This window comes from Pipistrellus kuhlii, unplaced genomic scaffold, assembly GCF_014108245.1.
Source record: "Pipistrellus kuhlii isolate mPipKuh1 unplaced genomic scaffold, mPipKuh1.p scaffold_m20_p_15, whole genome shotgun sequence".
Taxonomy (NCBI): Eukaryota; Metazoa; Chordata; class Mammalia; order Chiroptera; family Vespertilionidae; genus Pipistrellus; species Pipistrellus kuhlii.
In genome coordinates, this window is record NW_023425460.1 from 1,264,177 (window position 1) to 1,285,839 (window position 21,663).

The following is a 21,663-nucleotide window of genomic DNA, read 5'->3' on the forward strand; positions in this document are numbered from 1 at the left end:
TCTGATACAGACCAATAACAGATTCTCACACAACAAACAAGTTTTCAAAAATCATCTCATGTCTCTACCAAGAGAAGGGGGGGGAAAACCACTTGGAAATGCATGCAGAATGTTCTCCATTACCACTGCCTACTTGTCAGTGAAAAATTACTTTACCGGAGTCTTATCTCACCTGAGAGAAGATAATTTCCCTGACTCCACCCCTGCAGCCTTCCTGTCTCACATAAGGGGTAAAAAGTGAATAAATCTTATGAAGGTTGTAGACCAGAAATATCCTCACTGAAGGAGTGAAATATAATCATAAAGCCAGAAATGATTCCCTTTCACCAGTCCTTAACACCACATAACCAGGGCTCCACTGTAACAACAGGCAATGACAGCTAGGAAGTTGTAAGAAGGAGTCCTTAGGAAAACCTAAAGAAACACAAATAAATAGACAGAAAACACTAGGTGTTAAAGCCCTTGGCATCTGCAGTGACAGCAAACATTAAATGAAACCGAACCACAAGCCAGATTAACATAGAACCATACACTAAAGGTCTATTTGACTCACTGTTGATTACCTATCATGTCTACCTTTGAACCAAACTTTTATAAGGTATCCCAAAAGACAAGAAAAATGAAGTCCGAAGAGACCAAATAATCACCAGAACCTGATACAGATGGCACAGATATGTTGGAATGATCAAGTAGTTAATTTAAAAGGAGCAACATAAATATTTTCATGGTTCTAAAGGGAAAAGTAAACAGCATGCAAGAAAAGATGGGTACTTTTAAGTACAGCGAAAAATCACTGAGAAAGATTTAAAAGTAAATGCTAGAAATAAAGAAACACTGTAACAAAAATGATAAATACCCCTGATAGGCTCATCCTTAGAGTGGACACAAAAAGAAAAAAGCAGTGATCTTGTGTATAAGTCAATAGAACCTTCCTGAAATGAAACACAAAACAAAAACTAAATGCTTAAATACAAGAAAAAAAGGAGAACAGCAGAAGATAATATTTAAGAACTGTGGACAATTTCAAAAGATATAACATGCACAATTGGAATGCCTAAAGAAGTAAAAGCAAATGGAGCATGAAAAATGTTTGAAGTAATAATGACCTATAACTTTCCAAAATTATTAATAGATACCAAACCACAGATATAGAAAGCTCACAAAAAACTATGAAAGATAAACATAAAAATATTTATACACAAAATATCATGCTAAATTTATATTTAATTAATTAAATAAATAATAGATAGATATTAAATAAATAAAATTTTAATTAAATAAATAAAATGCTGGGGATGGGGATAAGCCATAAAAAGAAAAATATTTAAAAATGCAGTAGACTTCTAATAAACCATATAAACAAGAAAAGAGTAAAATAAAGTGTTAAATGAACAAAAGATAACAACATAATATCTCTAGTGAAACTATTCTTTAAAAATAAAGGAGAAATAAATACTTTATAAAAGAAAAACTAAAGAAATTCATCACCAGAAGACCTGTCTTACAAAACTTTTAAGAGAAGTTCCTTGGGAGAAAATAAATGTGTGTATAGGTCAGAAGCTCAGATTTTTATAAAGAAAGAAAATGTTAGAGAGGTAATAAATAAAGGTAAATTAAAATATTGTAATTATAGTAATAAATCAAATAAAAAATGTTCATTTAAAGTAATAGTACATACACAACTTAAATCACTGACAGCAATGTTATAAAAAATGGGAGAGTGGAATTAAAAAATTCTGTTATAAAATGCCTATATTATCAATAAAATGTTAAAATGTTACTAAAAGTGGACTTAGATTAGTTATAAATGTATATTGCAAACTCTTGGGAAATTCTAAAAAGAAGTATTATTGGTATGTTAAAAGAGGAGAGAAAATGGAATAAAACCAAATAACTAAAACCAGAAAAGGAAGAAATGAAAGAGAATCAAAAAAACACCACAAAGATTAAATATAAATAATTATAAATTATAATTGCAAATATGGCAGATATTAATTGAACTATATTAATAGTCACCTGAAGAACGAATGGCCTAAACACATCAACTAAATGAAGATTTTCCATATATATGTATATATTTAAGTCCAACTATATGTTGTCTACAAAATCCCACTTTATATAGAAAGAGATAGATAGGATAATAGTAACAGAGTAGAAAAAGTTATATTATTCTAACTGTGATGAAAAGGAGGCTGAGCAGTCATATTAATTTTGGATAAAGCAGACTTCACAACAAGGAAATGTATTAAAAATAAAGAAGGATAAAGGGAAGTATCATTTACCTAATAATAAAGGAGCCAATTCCCCAATGAGATAAAACAGTTCTTAACATTTATGTGCGTAACAGAGCATCAAAGTACATAAGGCAAGAACTGATAAACTGCAAGGAAAAATAGACATATCCACTATTGTACTTGGAAAGCTCAACACCCACCTAAAAGTAATTAACAGATCCATCAGACAGCAAATCATTAACAATATAATTCATTTGAACATTATATTCAATCAACTTCTTAAAATTCTCTTTCCAAAATAGCAGACTATACATTCTTCTCAAATTCACAGGAAGCAGTCATTAAGATAAAATACATTCTTGACCACAAAATACACCTTAAGAAGTTAAAAAAAAAAATAACAATCATACAAAATATATTCTCAGACTACATTGAAATTAAAGTAGAAATCACTAACAAAAAGGTAGTTGGAAAATCCAAAACTATTTAGGGATTAAACAACATACTTGTAAATAATAGAAATGTCAAAGAAAAAGTCTCAAGACAAATTTTAGCTAAATAAAAATATAATTTATCAAAATTTGTGAGAGGTAACAAAGGCAGCAATTAAAGATAAATTTAAAACATGAAATTCTTATATTTGAAGCAGAGCAATATTTAAATTTTAGAAATACTTAAAATTAGTAATCCCCATTTCCACTTTAGGTAACTTGAAAAAGAAGAGTAACTTAAAACAAAACAAAATAAGAGAAATAATAAAGTTTAGAGAAGAAATAAATGAAATTAAAAGCAGATAAAGAATAGAGAAAATAAAAACAAAGCCAATTCTTTAAGATGATCAATAATATTGGTAAATTCCTAGTCAGACTAACCCAGAAATAAGAAAATAAGATTACCAATAACAGAAGTAAAAGAGAGGTCACCACTGCTTCTCCAATGGATATAGAGGGATTTAAAAAAAAGAACACATGAATAAGTTTATGCCCTCAAATTTGATAAATTGGTTGAAATGGACCAGTTTCTTGAAAGACACAAATTATTACAATTCACACAAGGAAAAATAGGTAAACTTAATAGCCCTCTATGTATTAAAAACTCACTCATCTATATTAATAAAAGGGTATTATGCCAATTAGACCAGGAGACCTTCTAGACGTCCTTCTGGACAAAGCCATGGTGGGCTGAGGCAGAGGCGGTTAGGGGTGATCAGGCCAGGAGGGGAGGGCAGTTGGGGGTGATTAGGCTGACAGGGTGGGGAGGGGGGCAGTTGGACGTGAGCAGGCTGGTTGGGGGGTCAGTTTGGAGTGAAGTTGGGGGCAAGAAGACTAGCAGAAAGAGTGTTTAGGGGTGATCAGGCAGGCAGGCAGGTGAGCAGTTAGGAACCAGCAGTCCCAAATTGTGAGAGAGATGTCCAACTGCCAGTTTAGGCCTGATTCCACTAAGCCTAAACTGGCAGTCAGACATCCCCCAAGGAGTCCCAGATTGGAGAGGGTGCAGGCTGGGCTGAGGGACACCCATGCACGAATCACGAATTTTGTGCACCAGGCCATTCAGGAACTAATGCAAACTCTGACAAGAAAAACTAATTGTATTAAAATGTATGGAAGAACATCAGTGGGAAGTGGAACGCCAGGACTACTATTGTCCTGAGCAACTTTGGAAATTTGAGGAATTTGTAAGAGTAAAAGCAAAAGTACTGCACATACGACTGTCTGTTGAGAAAGCCTAGACACAAAGACATGCTCAATACAAAACAAAAATACCCTTCATTGATCAGTTGTGTCAAATTGACACAGGGGCTAACTGAAAGAGCTATCAATGGCCAAAGCTGAAAAAACTGGATCATAAATAAAGTAGCATTTAACTATTGGATTATAACTCAAAGTATAAAATAACTATCCAGGAGTTTATACTCTTAAATAAATTATGGAATAAATAAATAAATGAGGAAGATGAGACAAACTTTGCCTAGAATTCTGAATAACTTAGATACTTCACCCTCAGAAAGGGAGGCAAAACCTCCACTCACTGAGTATGGGCTTCATGTAGTTACTTCCTCCCAAAGAGGGCTCCATAGGAAAAAAAAAAAAAAAAAAGGAAAAAGTAATGTCATGGTGGAGACACAAGACAAGTACTACCTTAGATAGATGACAAAAATAATCATCAAAGGGATAAGTCATATTGATAGTGTGCACTTTTGATATGGGATAAAAATGGTACTTGACTCCTATTGTCTTTCTCCCCAAACCTGGTAAATCCATTCTAGTCATAAGAAACATGTATAATTCCAATGGAGGACCATCCTAACCAAATAGTTGGCTGGTACTCCTAAAAAGTGTCAAGGTCATTAAAACATAAGAAATCTGACAAATGGCCACAGCCAAAAGGTGTCTAAGGGGACATGACAACTAAAGGCAATGTGGCCTCTTGGGTAGGTTCCTGAAACAGAAGCAATAGGTAAAAACTGAGGATACGGGAGTAAACCATGGATTTGAATGAATAACAGTGCATCAAAATGGCTTCATTAATTGCACCAAATGTACTGTATTAATGTACAATCTTAATAATAGGAGAAACTGAGTACAGTGTATATCAGAACTTTCTGTTATCTTCACAAGCTTTCTGTAAATCTAAAACTGTCCTACATGCTGAAACGGGTTTGGGTCAGTGGATAGAGCTTCGGCCTGCGGACTGAAAGGTCCTGGGTTCGATTCCAGTCAAGGGCATGTACCTTGGTTGTGGGCATATTCCCAGTAGGGGGTGTACAAGAGACAGCTGATCGATGATTCTCTCTCATTGATGTTTCTAACTCTCTATCCCTCTCTCTTCCTCTCTGTAAAAAATCAATAAAATATATATTTTTAATAAATATAATAAATAAAACTGTCCCACAAAATCATCTACTTAGAAAACAAAAGATTTTTTAAAAAGCAAAAGACACCAAAAAAGAAAGCTGAGTTTAGCCTCCCATTATTTTCCTGAGTTATAGGCCCTCTAGGGGTATAAGCCACTCAGCAAAAACAGTCGTTTTATGCTCTCTACTGAAAGCATTTATTGTGGCTCCTTCCCAAATATATGCCATTCCATCCCTGGGCAGAGTTTAGGCAGGAACAACTTTACACATCAGGTACTATCTCCAGCTCCCGCCCCACCTCCCATTAACATTCTGTACAACTTTACCAAGTGCCTCAGTTGATCCCACATTCTTTGCCTGCACTCACACGATCTTGACTTTGTGTGTGTGTGTGTGTGTGTGTGTGTGTACCTGATGAACCTGTTTTGTTAAAACCTCTTTTGGTATTGCCGAAATTGGTTTGGGTCAGAGGTAGAGCGTCGGTCTGCGGACTGAAAGGTCCCAGGTTCGATTCAGGCCAAGGGCATGTACATTGGTTGTGGGCATATCCCCGGTAGGTGTGCAAGAGGCAGCTGGTCGATGTTTCTCTCTCATTGACTTTTCTAGCTCTCTATCTCTCTCCCTTCCTCCCTTTAAAAAAATCAATAATATATATATATATATATATATATATATATATATATATATATATATATATATATTTGTTTGTTTGTTTTGTTTTGTTTTATATATATATATACACGATATATATATACATGATATATATATACAGGATATATATATATATATATATATATATATATATATATATATATAAAACAAAACAAAATAAAAACCTCTTTTGGTATAATGTACAAAATACCACTTTAATAGTGAATAAAGAGATGCCACAGAACATTCCTGGGTCTGTTCTCAGCCAGAGCTGAAAGTATTTCTTTTTAAACATCCACATAGGCCTGATCGGTACTGTTATCCCATGGGCAGCACTAATCCCTGTTGGCTTCCCTGACAGCCTGCCTTGCGGAGGTGCTCAGGGTGCTGAGACAGCCACTGCTGTTTGCACCCCCCCACGTCGCTCCTAATGCATTATTGTGGTGCACGAGAATCAATAGGCCAGCCAAATGAAGCAGGCACATGCTGGAAGCAGGGCGACAACTCTCTTGTTTCTAGCTCTGCAGCTTGCACGCAGTGGGGGTCAGAAGGCTAAATGCAAGCAGTGTCTGTGTTGGAAAGCAATGTTGACAGCTGATAACCCGCCTGGTCTGGAGCCCTAGGCAATGAAGGCGGGGGGGGGGGGGGGGGGGGGGGGGGTGTTTTTTAAACAGTTTTAAATGTCTGGCTTTCTGCTAAAAGGCAATAATGCTGGAAAAATAGAAGGCAGCAGGAAAAGAGGAAGACCTAATATGAGATGGATTGACTTCTTAAAAGGAGCCATAGACGTGAGTATACAGGAGCTGAGCAGGGATTGAGGACAGGAGAGCGTGGACATGCTTCTTTCTTTCTTTATTTCTTTCCTTCTTTCTTTATTTCTTTCTTATTTCTTTCCTTCTTTCTTTCTTTTTTTTTAAATATATTTTATTGATTTTTTTACAGAGAGAAAGGGAGAGGGAAAGAGAGTTAGAAACAATGATCAGCTGCCTCCTGCACTTGTCCTATTGGGGATATGCCTTCAAGATGCATGCCCTTGACCAGAATCGAACCAGGGACCCTTCAGTCCCCAAGCTGACGCTCTATCCGTTGAGCTAAACTGGTCCCGGCAGAATGGCTATTATCAACAAGACAATGGGGAGGTTGTGGAGGAAAAGGGACCATCATTCATTGCTGTTTGATGAGAATGTAAACTGGTACAGCCATTACTGAAAACAATATGAAGGCTCCTCAAAAAATTAAGAATACAGCTACCATATGACCCAGCAACCCTATGCTCATTGCAGCATTATTCACAGCAGCCAGGACATGAACAAAACCAAAATGTCCTCCACACATACCACATATATACAATGGAATACTACTCAGCCATAAGAAAGGATGAAGTGCTGTCATTTGCAATAGTGTTGATGCATCTTGAGGATATTTTGCTAAGCCAAATAAGTCAGAGAGAAAATGTTAAGAACCATATGCTTTCACTCACATGTGGGATATATAAAAGTGAAAGCATCAAAGAAGAAAAAAAAAAACCCTCACAGATACAGACAACAGTATAGGGGTTGCCAGAGAGAAGGGGATATTTATGGTAAAGGGTTAAGTGGGTAAAATATATGGTGATGGAAAAACTGACTCTGGATGGGCAAACAATGCAATATACAGATGACATATCATAGAACTGTACACTCAAAACATACATAATCTATTAAGCAATGCCATCCTCCTAAATTTAACTTAAAATATAATAATTTATATCTTATGGAAAAATAGCATGTATATTTGTGCTTTAGATTATGATATTTAGTTATCAACTCTCTTTAAAAAGGTCCTTTTGAACCACCCATTACAAATATCTGAGTGCAATTTAATTTTTTCACAATGGATTTCCTAGCAAATCAGTGATCTTTTATACTACAGTTCAACTAATATCATTCACCATCTTTAATTAATTGTACGTTTGCACTGGAGGAGAAAATGTGCCTGTACCTTATCATTGTCTCAAAGCAAGTGTTGTGCCCTTGCACATTCAAAGGAAGATATATATTTTTTATACCACACACACACAAAAAAATCTTTATTTCATGTCTGACTTATTTGCCAATATGATGGTGTAATTGAGTGGTTATATTTTAGAACATGGTTTCTTCTGGATCTCTAATGCAAGCAATTAAAAACAGCTTGACCATTGTTGCTATTTTGAGCATTTTGGCACTATGTGTCAGAGCAGAAAGAACGGTAACAATTGCAGTCAAACGTTAACACATTTCCACTGAAGCAAAATAACTTATCCTGACACCCTTTCCAGACACAAGGCACAGCAGAACCCCTCTCCAACCACCCTCTACCATCCACCCACCATCCCACCACCCCATCACCCCATCACCCCATCACCCCATCACCCCACTTCAACTAACATGTATCCGTTCAGCCAGGGGACTGAGCACGCCACATATTCCTTCTTCTAAGATTCCGGTTGTCAGGTTAACTCCTGGCTGTAGGTGTTGGAACATTTCTTGTGATATTATGTGACTAATCTCTGTCACCTACAGTAATCAGTAAGTGCCTTGAAAGTAAGGACATTGCTATTTTGAATCATCATTATACCCCAGGTCTTTAAAGCAGTGTCTGGTGCTTAGTAGATGGTGCATGTACATAAAGCATCTTGCTTTTGTAGTCTTCTACAAAAGCAAGAGAGTGAGAAGTTCACTGAACTCAAGAGAGTGAGAAGTTCACTCCCTTGACTGGTCTGAAGGTTATAATTCTAGCCCCGGTGGCATATTCTCTCTCTCTCTCTCTCTCTCTCTCTCTCTCTCTCTCTCTCTCTCTCTCTCTCTCTCTCTCTCTCTCTCTCTCTCTCTCTCTCTCTCTCTCTCTCTCTCTCTCTCTCTCTCTCTCTTCACAAGTCAGTGAAGTCAGGGCACCCCTTTGAGTCACAAATGCTTCATTGGTACATGATGCTGAAGAACTAGGTGCTTCTAAGGCCTGGCCATTTCCTCTGAGGCAAGTGTTTCCAAGCTCTGATGGCACTTCTATGGACTAGGTGTTCCACACCTTGTAAATGACTGTAAAGTGAAACCTACCCCATGAATATTTAAAGAACTAAGGGAATGCCAGACACAGATACTTGTTAAACGGTGCATTTTGCAAAGAATTTTAAGTTGTGAATCTGAGCTTCAAGATAAAAGAAGGAAAGCTTTGTCTGATATGGTAGGAAATGTTCCCTCCTAAGTTTGGTAGTGTGCCTGGATTACAGCACCCTTCATGTGGTAGAAATACATGCTCACGGTGGGAAAGCTGGAGGTAGCACCCCTATGCTCGGCTTTCAGAATTTCCCAATGGGCACATTTCACAGCTTGTGCTTGGATTCTGGACTTGCTCACCATTCTTGAAATTGGGCAGGATAATTTTCTGTTGGGGGAGGCTTGGTCAGTATCACCATTCAATGAGACAGTCTTTTGGTCTGCCACCCTGAGCCCAGACTGGCTAAACTTGTTCCTGTAGAGAGGATGGTGGGCTGAACCCAAACTGAACCTGCAGTGAGTTCCTGGATGAGAAACTGTATGGGACACTCAAGCAGAGACTGAGTGGTTTGTCTGCGGAGCAGGGACCACAATCCTTCATTGAATGCCTGACTGCATGATCCAGGTAGTGGACCCACTAGCCCTGTTCTCCTGACCCTGGTTGCCCCACAACCTGTGAAAGAGGCTATGGTTCATGGTCAGCTGGGCCCACCCTATAGTCTTCCTTTGGAAAGTCTAGAGGAAGAGTAGGCAACCTCAGGGGAAGACAGAATAGAAGGGATCCTCAGTCCTTCTACAGATTGACACTTATACACAGACTGGTCCCTCCCATGCATGCTCAGGGCCAGTAGACAGCCACAATGAACAGTGTGGTAGCTCCAGACAAAGGCTGGTTACACATAACATCTGATATTGACCTGTACTAAATCTGGCCCAAGTGGACCCAGAAACAACACAACCAATGGTGGGCATAAAAAATTACAGAATAATTCTTATATGATTTTATAATAAAATTATGAGCAAGGGTATCAGCATGTAAATCTCCAAAGTGGAAATTTGACTAGAAATATATAGACTGAGATTTTATACTAAACTCTCTAATATAAGTGAAATATAATTATATATATATATATATATATATATATATATATATATATATATATATATATATATAATGGTCTCCCATTAAATTAACAAAATAAATGTTGACAAAGGGATAATAAAGCTAATAATGACCCACATTGCTTTCTAGGACTGGAATTGATGTGCGCCACTGGGAAAACAACTTGTTCATCCCAGGCTATGGTAGAAGGTACCTGTTTGTGCACTCCCTTGAGCCTAAGCTGGCAATGCATTGAATGCTATAGTTGGTGAAAGGGACCAATGTCTGCCATCCTAAAACTGTGTTGTTGTTTTTAAGCTAGTTGTGAAGAAACAAAAGATGCAAAAAGGACATTTGACTCTCCCTCTTTCCTGCCCAAGAGGTTCAGATGAAAAGATTTGCTCCAGAAAAGAAATCATGTCAGTCTAATTTAAATTAATTTTGCTAGATAGAAAGGCTCCCAGCAGGAGCCTAGTAGCAGATCATCCTCTGTGTCCCATTGTTTCTGGGTTGCCCAGCAAGATTTTTCAAGCCATGTGTCTTCTGCTCTTCCTCAACTACTTGTAAATTATCCATCTTCACTGTTGAAGTCTGAGAGCCTATTCAATTCGTTCCCCATCCCAGCCTCTCACACACACCCCCCCCCACCCGGTCTCCTTTTTTCAAGATGTACCTAATTTTGTTTCACTGTCTTTAGAATTTTCAGGCTTATGTGAATTCCCTGTAGGCACATATTAAAATTTAATTTTCTCCTGTTAAATTTGCTGTATGTTATTTGAATTATTAGCTCAGCTAGAAGAAGGTAGAAGGTGGGAGGGAAAAGAATATTTGTTAGTCCCCCACACTGGCATGCATATGTTTCATCAATGCACTCACTTTTTTCAGCCTTCCTTTCATATCAATTCTCTGCTTGAACTCCCAATTTCTGTGTAGACTTGTGGACTGATGATCTCTTGAAATGTATTATCCTAGCTGACCACATCACAACTAAGAGACAAAATGTCTCTTTATTAAAAAATGGAGTCAATATAAAAAAGACACTTTTTCCATATCTTATCTGGGATTCTATGGGAATAATCCAGTTGGATTCACCCTTTGCTGCCTTGGGCAAACACACAAATGTCATGTGTGTGGTGGGGGGAGGGGAGGAGGATGGGCTGTAGAAAGAGAGCAGGGAAAGGAAAAAAAATAAAATGATCTATACTCCAAGGTCTTTCAAGTGTTGGGATCCTTACAGTTAGTGCTTTCTTTCTTTTATTCTAATTTTAAAAAATCCAATCAAATGATGGGTGGGAGGAGCACAGGAGTGAAGTTTCTTCTACTTTTGCTTTCATAGTAAAAAATGGGAAAGAACATCAATGTCTCCCAGGAGGGGAAGGACGAAAGAACATCATGAAGTGGCCACTTTGTGGACCTTGTTGCTATCTCCCAAATGAATGTGGAGATTATAGATCAGACAGAAAATTCTCTTGCCCCTGTGTTTAGTGAAAGGAAAAAAATAAAAGTGGATACGAAACTGTGTTTTCTGCTGTAACCCTGTAAAATGCAAAGAGACTGGCAAAGATGCTCTTTCTTCTTGAGCAAACTAATTGCTATAATTGATTTTAGAGAGGGAGGATGGGGAGAGCGATAGTGAGAGAAACATTGATGTGAAAAAGATACATGGATTGGTTGCCTCCAATATGTGCCAGAACCAGAGATCAAACCCACAACCTAGGTATGTGCCCTGACCAGGAATTGAATCAGCGAGCCACACTGCCAGGGCTTGACTACACTTTAGACAGGCTCCGCTGAGCCCTCTTTTTGAGAAGACCTCAACTTTGGCCTATAAAACTATAGATTCTCAGTAGAAATTATTTCATCTGCTCACCCACTCACAGCCACACTAAAAGATGACTGAACTCTAACATAGTTTATAACATCTCAGGGTTGACCCTGGGCCCACTTAGAGGGTCTTTCTGAAAACAAACAAACAAACAAACAAAACCCTCAAGGCCTCCAAAATAACTCACCCTTTGTTCCAGCCAACACTTGAACAAGGGCCCCTAACCTCCCTTTTCTAGAGCTTCTGCAGAACAAGACTTTCACCTGTAAACTTTCTTTGTCACCCTGAGTTGTATATGGATCTCCTTCAACTCAGGAATGTCTCTCAAGGACCTGAAAGCCATTTCTTTGAAAACTAATCAATAAGAGGACTAAGGCTTCTGTCTCCCAGTCTTTGAGGAAGTATATAATCCTAAACTGAATAATTGCCAGCCAGCAGATGCTATAAATGTTGGCCTAATCGCATTTACACTGATCAACTGTGTAATTTTTCACTTCCCAGAAGATGAAAAGGGACCATGTACTAAATGTGACAGCTCTGGAGAGCCCTGTGTGGTGGTGGCCGTACAAACTCAGAGCCATAGAGTAACCCCATAGGATAGTCTGAAATTAAAAGTTCCTAACTAAAGGTTTGTCATGGTGGGTAGTCATGTCCTAGGCTGGTATCTTCCCTGACAAAGGTCAATCCTCACCTTATCTGAACCTGTCTATTGACCTTTTGCATGTAAACATACCTTTGGAATGTCAGGATAATTTCCCCTCCTCCACCACACAACTCAGGGCACCACAGTGGAGATCACAAAGCTCATTGTTATTATTAATTGTGTTAATTGTTAACTGTTAACTCTCCTATACCCACAAATGTAAAATAAGTATGGGTCTATTTATTTTACTTTTTTATTCAATCCCAGAGATACTCAGCTTTGCTTTCTCCTGCCTCCCTAATTCACCAGTGGATTTCATGTCATCCCTTGGGCCTCCTTCTTTGATTGTAATGTACAAAGTAAGGTGCCAAGCTGCCATTCCCTGGAGCGCTTTCTCAGTCCCTTGAAATTTTGCATCCCAGAAGATGTCAGTTTTGCTCAAATAAACTCATAAAAATCCACTACAGGTTTAAACATTTCTTACATTGACACCTGATTCTATTAAGCTCCTGATGTTTCCCCCATTCCATTCTCTCATTATTTCTTTAAAACACCCAGTCAATCCAGGCCAGTGTGGTTCAGTGGTTAAGCATCGACGTAGGAACTAGGTCATGGTTTGATTCCCAGTCAAGGCATATGCATAGGTTTCAGACTCTATTCTGAGTACGGGGGTGTAAAAGAGGCAGCCAATAGATGATTCTCTCTCATTACTGATGTTTCTATCTCTCTCGTCTTTATTTTCTCTGAAATCAATACAAATATATTTAAAACAAAACAAAACAAACAAACAAAACAAAAACAACTACCACTCAGTCACCTCTGAACAAACTGAAGTTGAGTTCAGTTCACACTGGACCCTCTTCTATAATGCAATAGTATTTTACTGATTACAGTCTCTCTTTACTATTTGAGCTAGTGGCTGGCTTTGCTTATCTTTGACAGGCCCAGATGCTAAGGAATTGAAGCCCTCCATCACTGCATTTGTTTGAGGATGGCGGGATCATACTCATTAGAAATCATTAGCAAAGGCATTCTCTCTGTTTCAGAAGAGAACAATCTCTACACATAGCCTTGATTACAAGTTAAATAAAACTTTGCTGGGAAGCAATCCTGATTTATGAATCCACATTAAACATCTAAGTACATCTGTTATGCCCAGCTAAATGGTAACTGTTAGGGTAATGCTATCTTGGAGTCACAAATGATGTATACATTCCCAGTGATTTATGCATTTGGAGGGGTGGAATGTGTCGTGGTGATTGTCTATTATTCTCAAATACTAGATTTTTACTGTGCCCTCTGTTCCTTCATTTTGTGCCTGAGAATCAGGAAGTGCAACTTTGTGTGGGGGCAGAATTGCTGAGAGGAGAGAAATATTTCAGTATATCTAGGCGGTATCCACTTGCTTTGATTCAGCATTTTGCAGTATATCTCAGAAAAGATGAAAACTCCTTTAGAAAGATGTAAGATTCAAAGAGTTGCCTTTAACTTCAAGTTGTTAGAAGTACTTACTGTGGGTCCACAACACCCACCTGCCACCTCTCTCACCTTGGCCTTTTCTCACCCCCTTCCCTTGGAGGTGTGTTCTTAGGGCTCATGACTTCAGTGTTTCTTTCTGCTCCCATCTCTGCCCTATGACTGAAAAACCTTTCACATTCTTCAAAACTCAGCTCCAATCTGCCTTTGTTAAAAGGCAGCCTCCACCTGACCCCTCTCCCCTTTCCTCTTTGGTCCCTTCTCTGATTTTTGTTGCAATAGCAACCATCTCAGCCCACACATTCCTGATTTCAGTATTTGTAGTTTTCACTGTATGTAAGTTGCCAGATGGCAGGGAACACTGTATCCCTGGTGCCAGCACCATTTCTGACACAAAGTAAGGGTTCAGTAAGTGATTATGGAACAAACAACTGAAGTTCCATTTGCTTCCAGAGACAAATTCTATTACCTATTGTAATCCAGTCTGAGATTTAACTTTCTCTTTTATCCAGTACATGTATGCGTTCATGGGCACACATGGAACTGCGAGATGGTTAAAAAAAAATATCCAAAGTACTGTGAAAATACACATACAAGTCTGATGGCAGGCTCCCCACCCCTGTCTGGCCCGGGAGCACTGAGGAGGGCTGAGGGAGGAGATGCAGAGACATGTAACTTACATTCTGCAGCTGGACATGATTCCTCACCAAGTGCTCTGACTTTGCCATGGCACTGGATGCTTTGAGACTGTAGTTTTTACCATTCTGCGGTTCTTTCAGCTGCTCTTGAAGTTGTTTAGCTTGTTTTCTGCAGGTTTAAATAAAGAAATGAATAAATTGTTACATACATGTATGCTATGCATATTGTTCGTGTCACTCATTCCTATTATCTGCCATTTACTAAAGCCAGATGAAACTCAGTTTAATTCTTTTTAAAGGGAATCCTTCCCTATTTTCAACTCTACCAAGAAAGCCTTCCAGTTAGGAAAGAGGGGGTATTGCCCATCATCTCGCAGGGACTCATGCCCAGGTGTTCTAAAGGCGGACAGAAACGTAATGGATGATCCCTGCCAAGGGGTCCCTCACCCCGAGAGGTCAGCTGCAAAGAATTGGAAATCTTCTGAAGAAGTGACCAGTGGAAAATATGAAGCTTGGACCTAACAGCCACGTACACATAACATATTACAAAGTTACATTTGGATCTTTACAAGTCAAGCGTATGTAGCTTGATTGCATGACTGGCATGTGTACCATAATGTGTGTATATTTTCTTTTTTACCATTTAGAACCAGCTCATTATTGTTGTCATCAACATTTTTGTAACTAACAAACACAGTTAACTCTTAAATAGTACCTATTATGTGCCAAACATAATTTTATTTATTTTAAATATAGTTTTATTGATTTCAGAGAGGAAGGGAGAGAGAGAGGGGGACAGAAACATCAACGATGAGAGAAAAATCATTGATCAGATGCCTCCTCCATGCCCCCTCCTGAGGATCAAGCTCCCAACCTGGGCATGTGCCCTTGACTGGAACCGAACCTGGGACCCTTCAATGAGCAGGCTGATGCTCTATCCACTGAGCCAAACTAGCTTGGTCCCAAAATCATTTTAAACTTATTCTTCACAATAATTCTGTGTGATGAAGGCATTAATTCTGTGCCTATTTAGATAAGAAATTTGAGGCACAGGAAGTTAGATTATTTGCCCACACCCACATTGCCAGGAAGTGCAATAGGGCTGGATGCAGACCCAAACAGTGTGGCCACGTATTCAGCTTTCAGTACTCTTAACAGCCACTCAAAACCTGCAAGGCACTTGTCCATGGTCCCTTCCCAGAGGGAAGGCTGAGCCTACTCTCAGTATTTGGACTCCAAATAAAGGAGCCCTGCCTGCGTATGTGGGTTGGCTATACCAGCAAGACGCAACAGATCACTGCATTATCAGCTGCTCTGTACCAAGGGCTTTGCAGCAATTATCTATCAGCAGAAGACTCAGCACCAATAAAACAAGTAAGCAAACAAAAGCAAACAAACAAAAAACCTCTGCAGAGTCATCTGCCCTGAACTCCTCCTCTTGCCCAAGGCCCTGCCTAGGACAGGGAGTCTCCAGCGGGCAGCTCTCTGCAGAGCTGGGGCTCAAGTCTTAGTTTCGTCTGGATTTCCTTAATCAAAAGAGATTAATTTTCTGTCTCTGAGCCTCAGTTTCTCCACCTGCAAATGGTGCATCCTGTGGAAATTAAACATGAGAGCACAAATGCGGAATGCTGAGCTCCTCCCAGGCTCACCAGTTAGCACGTGTGTACGGGCAGATGCTGCAGAGGAGTTAGAACACTAGCTCAGAGAACAAAGACAAGATCCTATGAGCTGCATCGCTCAGCATTTGCCACAGGATTTGGAGGTTCTGAGTGCCATTGCTTCTTTTGAATTTACACCAGTGTGATGCACCCTATTTAAATATTTCTTTCATCTTTTCAATTATTTGGGGGGGAGGGTGCTTTTATCTCCAGTGCTCTAAATTGCTTTAATCTAGTTGTAATTACTTATCTACTTCCTAACAGCTAATCTGTAGCCTATTGTTAAAAATAAATCAATCACATCAGCATTTTTAGAAACACATCATAGTCAAGAAATCCTATCAGGAATTCACTGATGAAGCAAATGGGAGATCAGAAAGGCCCACCTGAGTACCTCATCATGGAGCTGTGAGAGGGCTTACTCTCCTAACTATTAAATATAAGAAACACTATCTTACAGTGACTTCATAATTCAGTGTTTGGGAAATGTAAATTTCTGGAGGAATTATGTTAATAAAATGTTTGAGGACAGTTCCTAAATCCTTTTAATCATTTACTTTCCTTTACTTCCTTTTCACTCAAGTCCAGACTCACTAATATTCCAGAATCAATGTGTCAGCTAATGTGTGGGGAAATAATCTAACTTTCTGTGCCTCAGATTTTTTATCTAAATGGGCACAGAATTAATGCCTTTGTGAACCTGCCTCCTTCTGTGTCATTCCTGCCCTTCCCCAGGCACACACATTTTTGCTCTTTCATACTTTCCCCAGGAACTGCCAACAGAGGAAAATGATTGCTGCACCACCAGCCCTCTCAGGAGAACTGCTCTGGGGAAGACCAGATGCAGGCACTGCACACTGGAACCCTACTAGCCAGCAAAGTCAGTGTCAACACTGCAGAGTTAACCGAGTTTTAAGTGTCTCTGGCTCAATTCTTCAGAAGAAAGGGAAAAGAAGTAGTGGCATACCTAATGTCACAACTCTGTTGGTAAACATTTGCAATGTCACAGGTGGGGTTCCTGGGAAAGTAGACACAGAGGGAGGGAGTGCAGGATTCTCACTAGGGTGGGCTCTTCGGATTGGTGCGAATAGGACAAAGGGAGGGAAACAGGACCGGACTGAAGGTGAAGCTGGAATGCCATGAAGATCTCGGTAAATCCCACAGCGAGTTCTGGAACTGGCATGGCCTTGCACCGCATGTTGGGGCAAAAGTCTAGGCCTTCAGCGTTGAAGTATGGTAGCACCCATACTTACATAAAACCTGCTGTTTGAACTTTAGCCCTGCTATTCTGGCTGCTGCACTTGCTTAAACAATAGGGTAGTTGCCTCAGCTTCCAGATTGAGACCTGGAGGCTAAGGCAGTTTTCCTGTGCCTGTGGACTAGGACCACAGGAGATTGATTCCCACTGACTCAATAGCTCCAGGAGTTGAAACTGCAGATAACCTTTAGAGATTAAATTGACTCAGTTCTGCTTCTGTATTATCTGCTTTCGCAAGATAGGTCCACATTCCAACGTCCAGCAGGACGTGGCTGGGACTCTGTGTTTTCCCACCCTTTAGAGTAGGGGTGTCGAACTCAATCAGAGAAGGGGCCAAAATCTAAAATCCAGCCTAAATCGCGGGCCGAATGGTTTACTGAACAGTCATAAACTGTCATTGTGATGGAAACGCAGCAGAGTGCAGTGATGACAGCGCAGTGCGGGCCACATTGCAAGGCCTGGCGGGACGGATTTGGCCCGCGGGCCTTGTGTTTGACACATGTGCTTTAGAGTTTAGAATTTAGAACAAAGAAAAATTCTTGTGGTTTAGACCTTTAAAAGGACTGCCTGTACCTGAAACAGTGCGGTCGTGAGTGTAGCCACCTGCATGTGTTGCTCTCTCGGCCATTCTGACCAGTTCAATAAATCCTTGCCTGCTTTTTTTAATCAATTAGCAGCCTCTGGTGGTCTTATTTTGACTCCAGGGTTTGACCCCACAACACCGTCACCAACTGTGGTGCGTCTCAAGTCAGAGTGTGTGTTGAGAAAAGTAACTGCTACCACAACTGTGTTTTAGCAACTTGGGGACTAAGCCCTTCCCCACTGATAGCATCATAGCAGCAGACCAGAGCATTCACTGCTGTCCTCATGAGGCTTTCTTTGTGGCTTGCAATCTCTTACTTCAGAGAGCGATCACCGATGGTCAGAGCAGTTGCCACAATGTCTGCTTTGTATCAGGAGCTCCTGCTTGTTTTTCTCCTGTGTCTTCCCACTTGTGATCAGTATCTGTCTAGCCTTTGCTCCTAGAGCACCTCCTCTCCCATCTTCTTTCATTCTTTCATGTCCTGCATTTTCAAAGTCTACTAAGGACTCCTACAGCCAGGCTCGCCCTTCTTACCCGGGCGAGTTGAAAGTAAAAAGAAAACCTATGAGAATGTATAGTTGTATGTGAGCCATATCAGCCAGATTGAAAGGCTCAATTAATAGTTCTATTAGCTACTTGGGGAATGTATTGATTTATTGGGAGTCCTTCAGAATCGTTGGGTTTTTAGTTAATTCAGTTAGAAAATCTAAATTCAAGAAGGTGTTTGTCATTTCTACCTCAGCAGCAAACAGTTTTCGATAATATTCTATCTGGTGAGGTCATGCCATAACAAGGGTGACAAGAGAATGGAGAAAGGATCAGAGTGATGGAAACTGGGGGATTATGGGGATTAAAACAAAAGTGACCAGGAGAATGTGAGCTTTTTGGTAACTCCAGACTTTCTCTCACCAGAAATAGTGTATTCTGGTGTACAGGATGGAAGTTCAAATGAATTTATTTGGAAACCAGTGATAGAGAGGTCCTACAACCGTAGAACTTGGGGCTTTCAAGATGAGGTAAAGAAAGTATACACATGAAAACAACCTTAATCTATGAAAGTGAGGGAAGGTCACGGTGGAGTCTGATCAAGGTTTGGGAGGGGACTTGGAATTCTAGCAACCAGCACAGCAAATACTGGGTCCGGGAATTATAAAAGCATAGGCTTCCCTCAGCTGTGCAGATTAGATGCCTGGTGTGGGATGTGGCATTCCTCCCAGGCAAAGAACAGTAAAGAAGACCAGGCCTGGAAATTGTATAGAAGAAGGAAATATACTCTTAATGAGAACTATAATCCACCTGGGGAAGGCATCACTTTTTATTATCACTTTATTATTCTCACATGTTCTTATTTATTTGTTTTTAATGAAAACCTGTCCCATCTGGGCAGGCAGAAGGCAAGCTCCGGAAGACTGTTCCTTCACTGGCTCCTGATGAAACTGCCATTGAACAGGTTTCCCTTAAACCCCGGACCGCTCCCTGAGCCCAGGAGGAGGTGTCCCAGAGCTCACTGCCGCCCTCAACAGAAGGACCAGTTACCCCACTGTTCACCAGTCTTGTGAATGTGATCATCAGTCTTCCATTTTAATGTACCGAAACCGGTTTGGCTCAGTGGATAGAGAGTCTGCCTGAGGACTGAGAGGTCTGGGTTTGATTCCAGTCAGGGGCATGTACCTTGGTTGTTGGCACATCCCCAGTAGGGGGTGTGCAAGAGGCAGCTGATTGATGTTTCTCTCCCATTGATGTTTCTAACTATCTGTCTCTTTCTCTCCCTTCCTCTCTGTAAAAAAAATCAATAAAATATATTTTAAAAAAATAAAAACATAAATGTGGTATAACTAAAAACCACATTCTAAAAATAACAATGAAGTATTTCTTCCTAATAACTTGCCATTGTTAAATACACAATTTCTTTCTCGGGCACAGCAAAAGCATGGAAAACCTTGCACCTCTCTGTCTCCTGCTCCAGGGCGCACTCTGCGCCTGGGGTTACCTGGCCCCTGAGTTCAGGAGTGGCAAACGGGGCTGTTAACAATAGCAAGCCCCACTGAGCACTTACTCTTTCATACACTGCGGTGTCCTTTTGACAGTACTATCCCATTAATCCTTAACACATTCTAGAAGGGAGATATATTTTGGCCATTTTTTAAAAAAGGAAATCAAGGATAAAGGACTGGATATAATTTGCTTAATAGTTCATAACAAGCAAGTGGCAGCCTGAAGATTTGAACACAAGTAAAATCTCAGCCACCGTGCCATGAAAAATAAAATTAGAAAGTGCTCTGGTTTGCACAGAACAGGGTGTTCCTCATTCACCCCCAACAGTTGTGTCACCCCATGAAAGGATTATATGAGCCAATGTGGTTGGTGTAAAGCATGTGATTGAAACTAGAACAGTGCAACTTCAAAGACCCCATCTGTTGGTAAGGTATAAATGCTTAATCACTATGCTGTACATCTAAAACTAGTGTAATATTGTGTGCCAGCTGTAATTGAAAAATATCAAAATCATTTTTAAAAAATGATTCCATCTGCAATTTTCTACTGTGTGGCTTTGGCAACTTAATATTTTAAAATTAAATCCTGATATTTTAAAAAATGCAGCAATAACACATTTCCAAGTGATGTAAGGATTGGAACATAATGCATGAAAAGCTCAGTATCTCTGACAAAGAATAAGTGCTTAAAACAAACATGAACACCTGAAACCTAAATAACTTTATTAACCGATGTCACCCCAATAAATTCAATAAAAATTTAAATAATAAAATGAGCAATAAAAAAAAAACACAAAAAAAGAAGAAGAAAAAAAAAACCACTAACTTCACAACACAGAGTTGCCTAGGAGATGTAATAATTAAATATAATGTGGCATCTGGAACAAACAAAGCACATTACGTAAAAACTAAGAAATCTGGAAGTATGAAATTTAATTAGTAACAATGTATCAATATTAAGAGCATCGTGCTAATGTAAGACAATAACAGGGGAAACTGAGTCTGGGTATATGGAATCTCTCTGTACTCTTTTCACAGTAATTCTGAAAATCTGAACTAGTTTATTAAAAGATAATAGTCACTAATTCTGGATTCAGACCCTAGTTTCCATTATTTTTCTGCAAATCAACATACATGAAGACAGGTATAATAGACTATATCTGGAAATTGGTCCATTTTTAGAAGAACAAATGGATAGAAAAATACATGTCCAATGAAAAGCAGTTAAGCTTTGGCTTGGATTTCAACAAGCTGTAGGAATAGAATTGTTGGCAACTTATTCAAGCCTACGTGCCTTACAAGAAACCAAAAAATATAGTAGTTTTATCCATATTTCCTATTTTAAGTGCATATTTTGCTAATATCATAAATAAAATGTCTTTTTCAAAGTTTATTAAAAATAAAGATATGTGTAGATATGCATATATACTTACATAGCTGCATATGGAGACATATATATATATATATATATATATATATATATATTTGCCTATGTTATTAGTAAAAAATAAGTACCTTTATGTGCAGAAAGTCTGATTTCTTGGCAAAAAAAAAGTATAGGACATATTCAAGATATGTATACCAACTGGGGAACTAAAATAGATTTTATGACTTTTTTATATTTCACATTTTGCTAAAACCTTTATTAGTATCAGGTAAAAACACTATGAAAGGAAGATTTTTATGTAGATTTTTATGTAGATTTTTTACAATAGATTCTAAAGAAAAACTAA

At 39.1% G+C, this 21,663-nt stretch overlaps 1 protein-coding gene across 1 annotated transcript in view; it reads right to left on the reverse strand.

Annotated features, from left to right (window-relative positions):
• NRG3 (neuregulin 3) overlaps positions 1-21,663 on the reverse strand; it is a 532,463-nt gene that overhangs the window by 14,909 nt on the left and 495,891 nt on the right. The window contains exon 6 of the mRNA XM_045582211.1: positions 14,480-14,606. Within this exon, the coding sequence (XP_045438167.1) occupies positions 14,480-14,606 (127 nt within the window). The remainder of the gene's footprint in view (positions 1-14,479; positions 14,607-21,663) is intronic.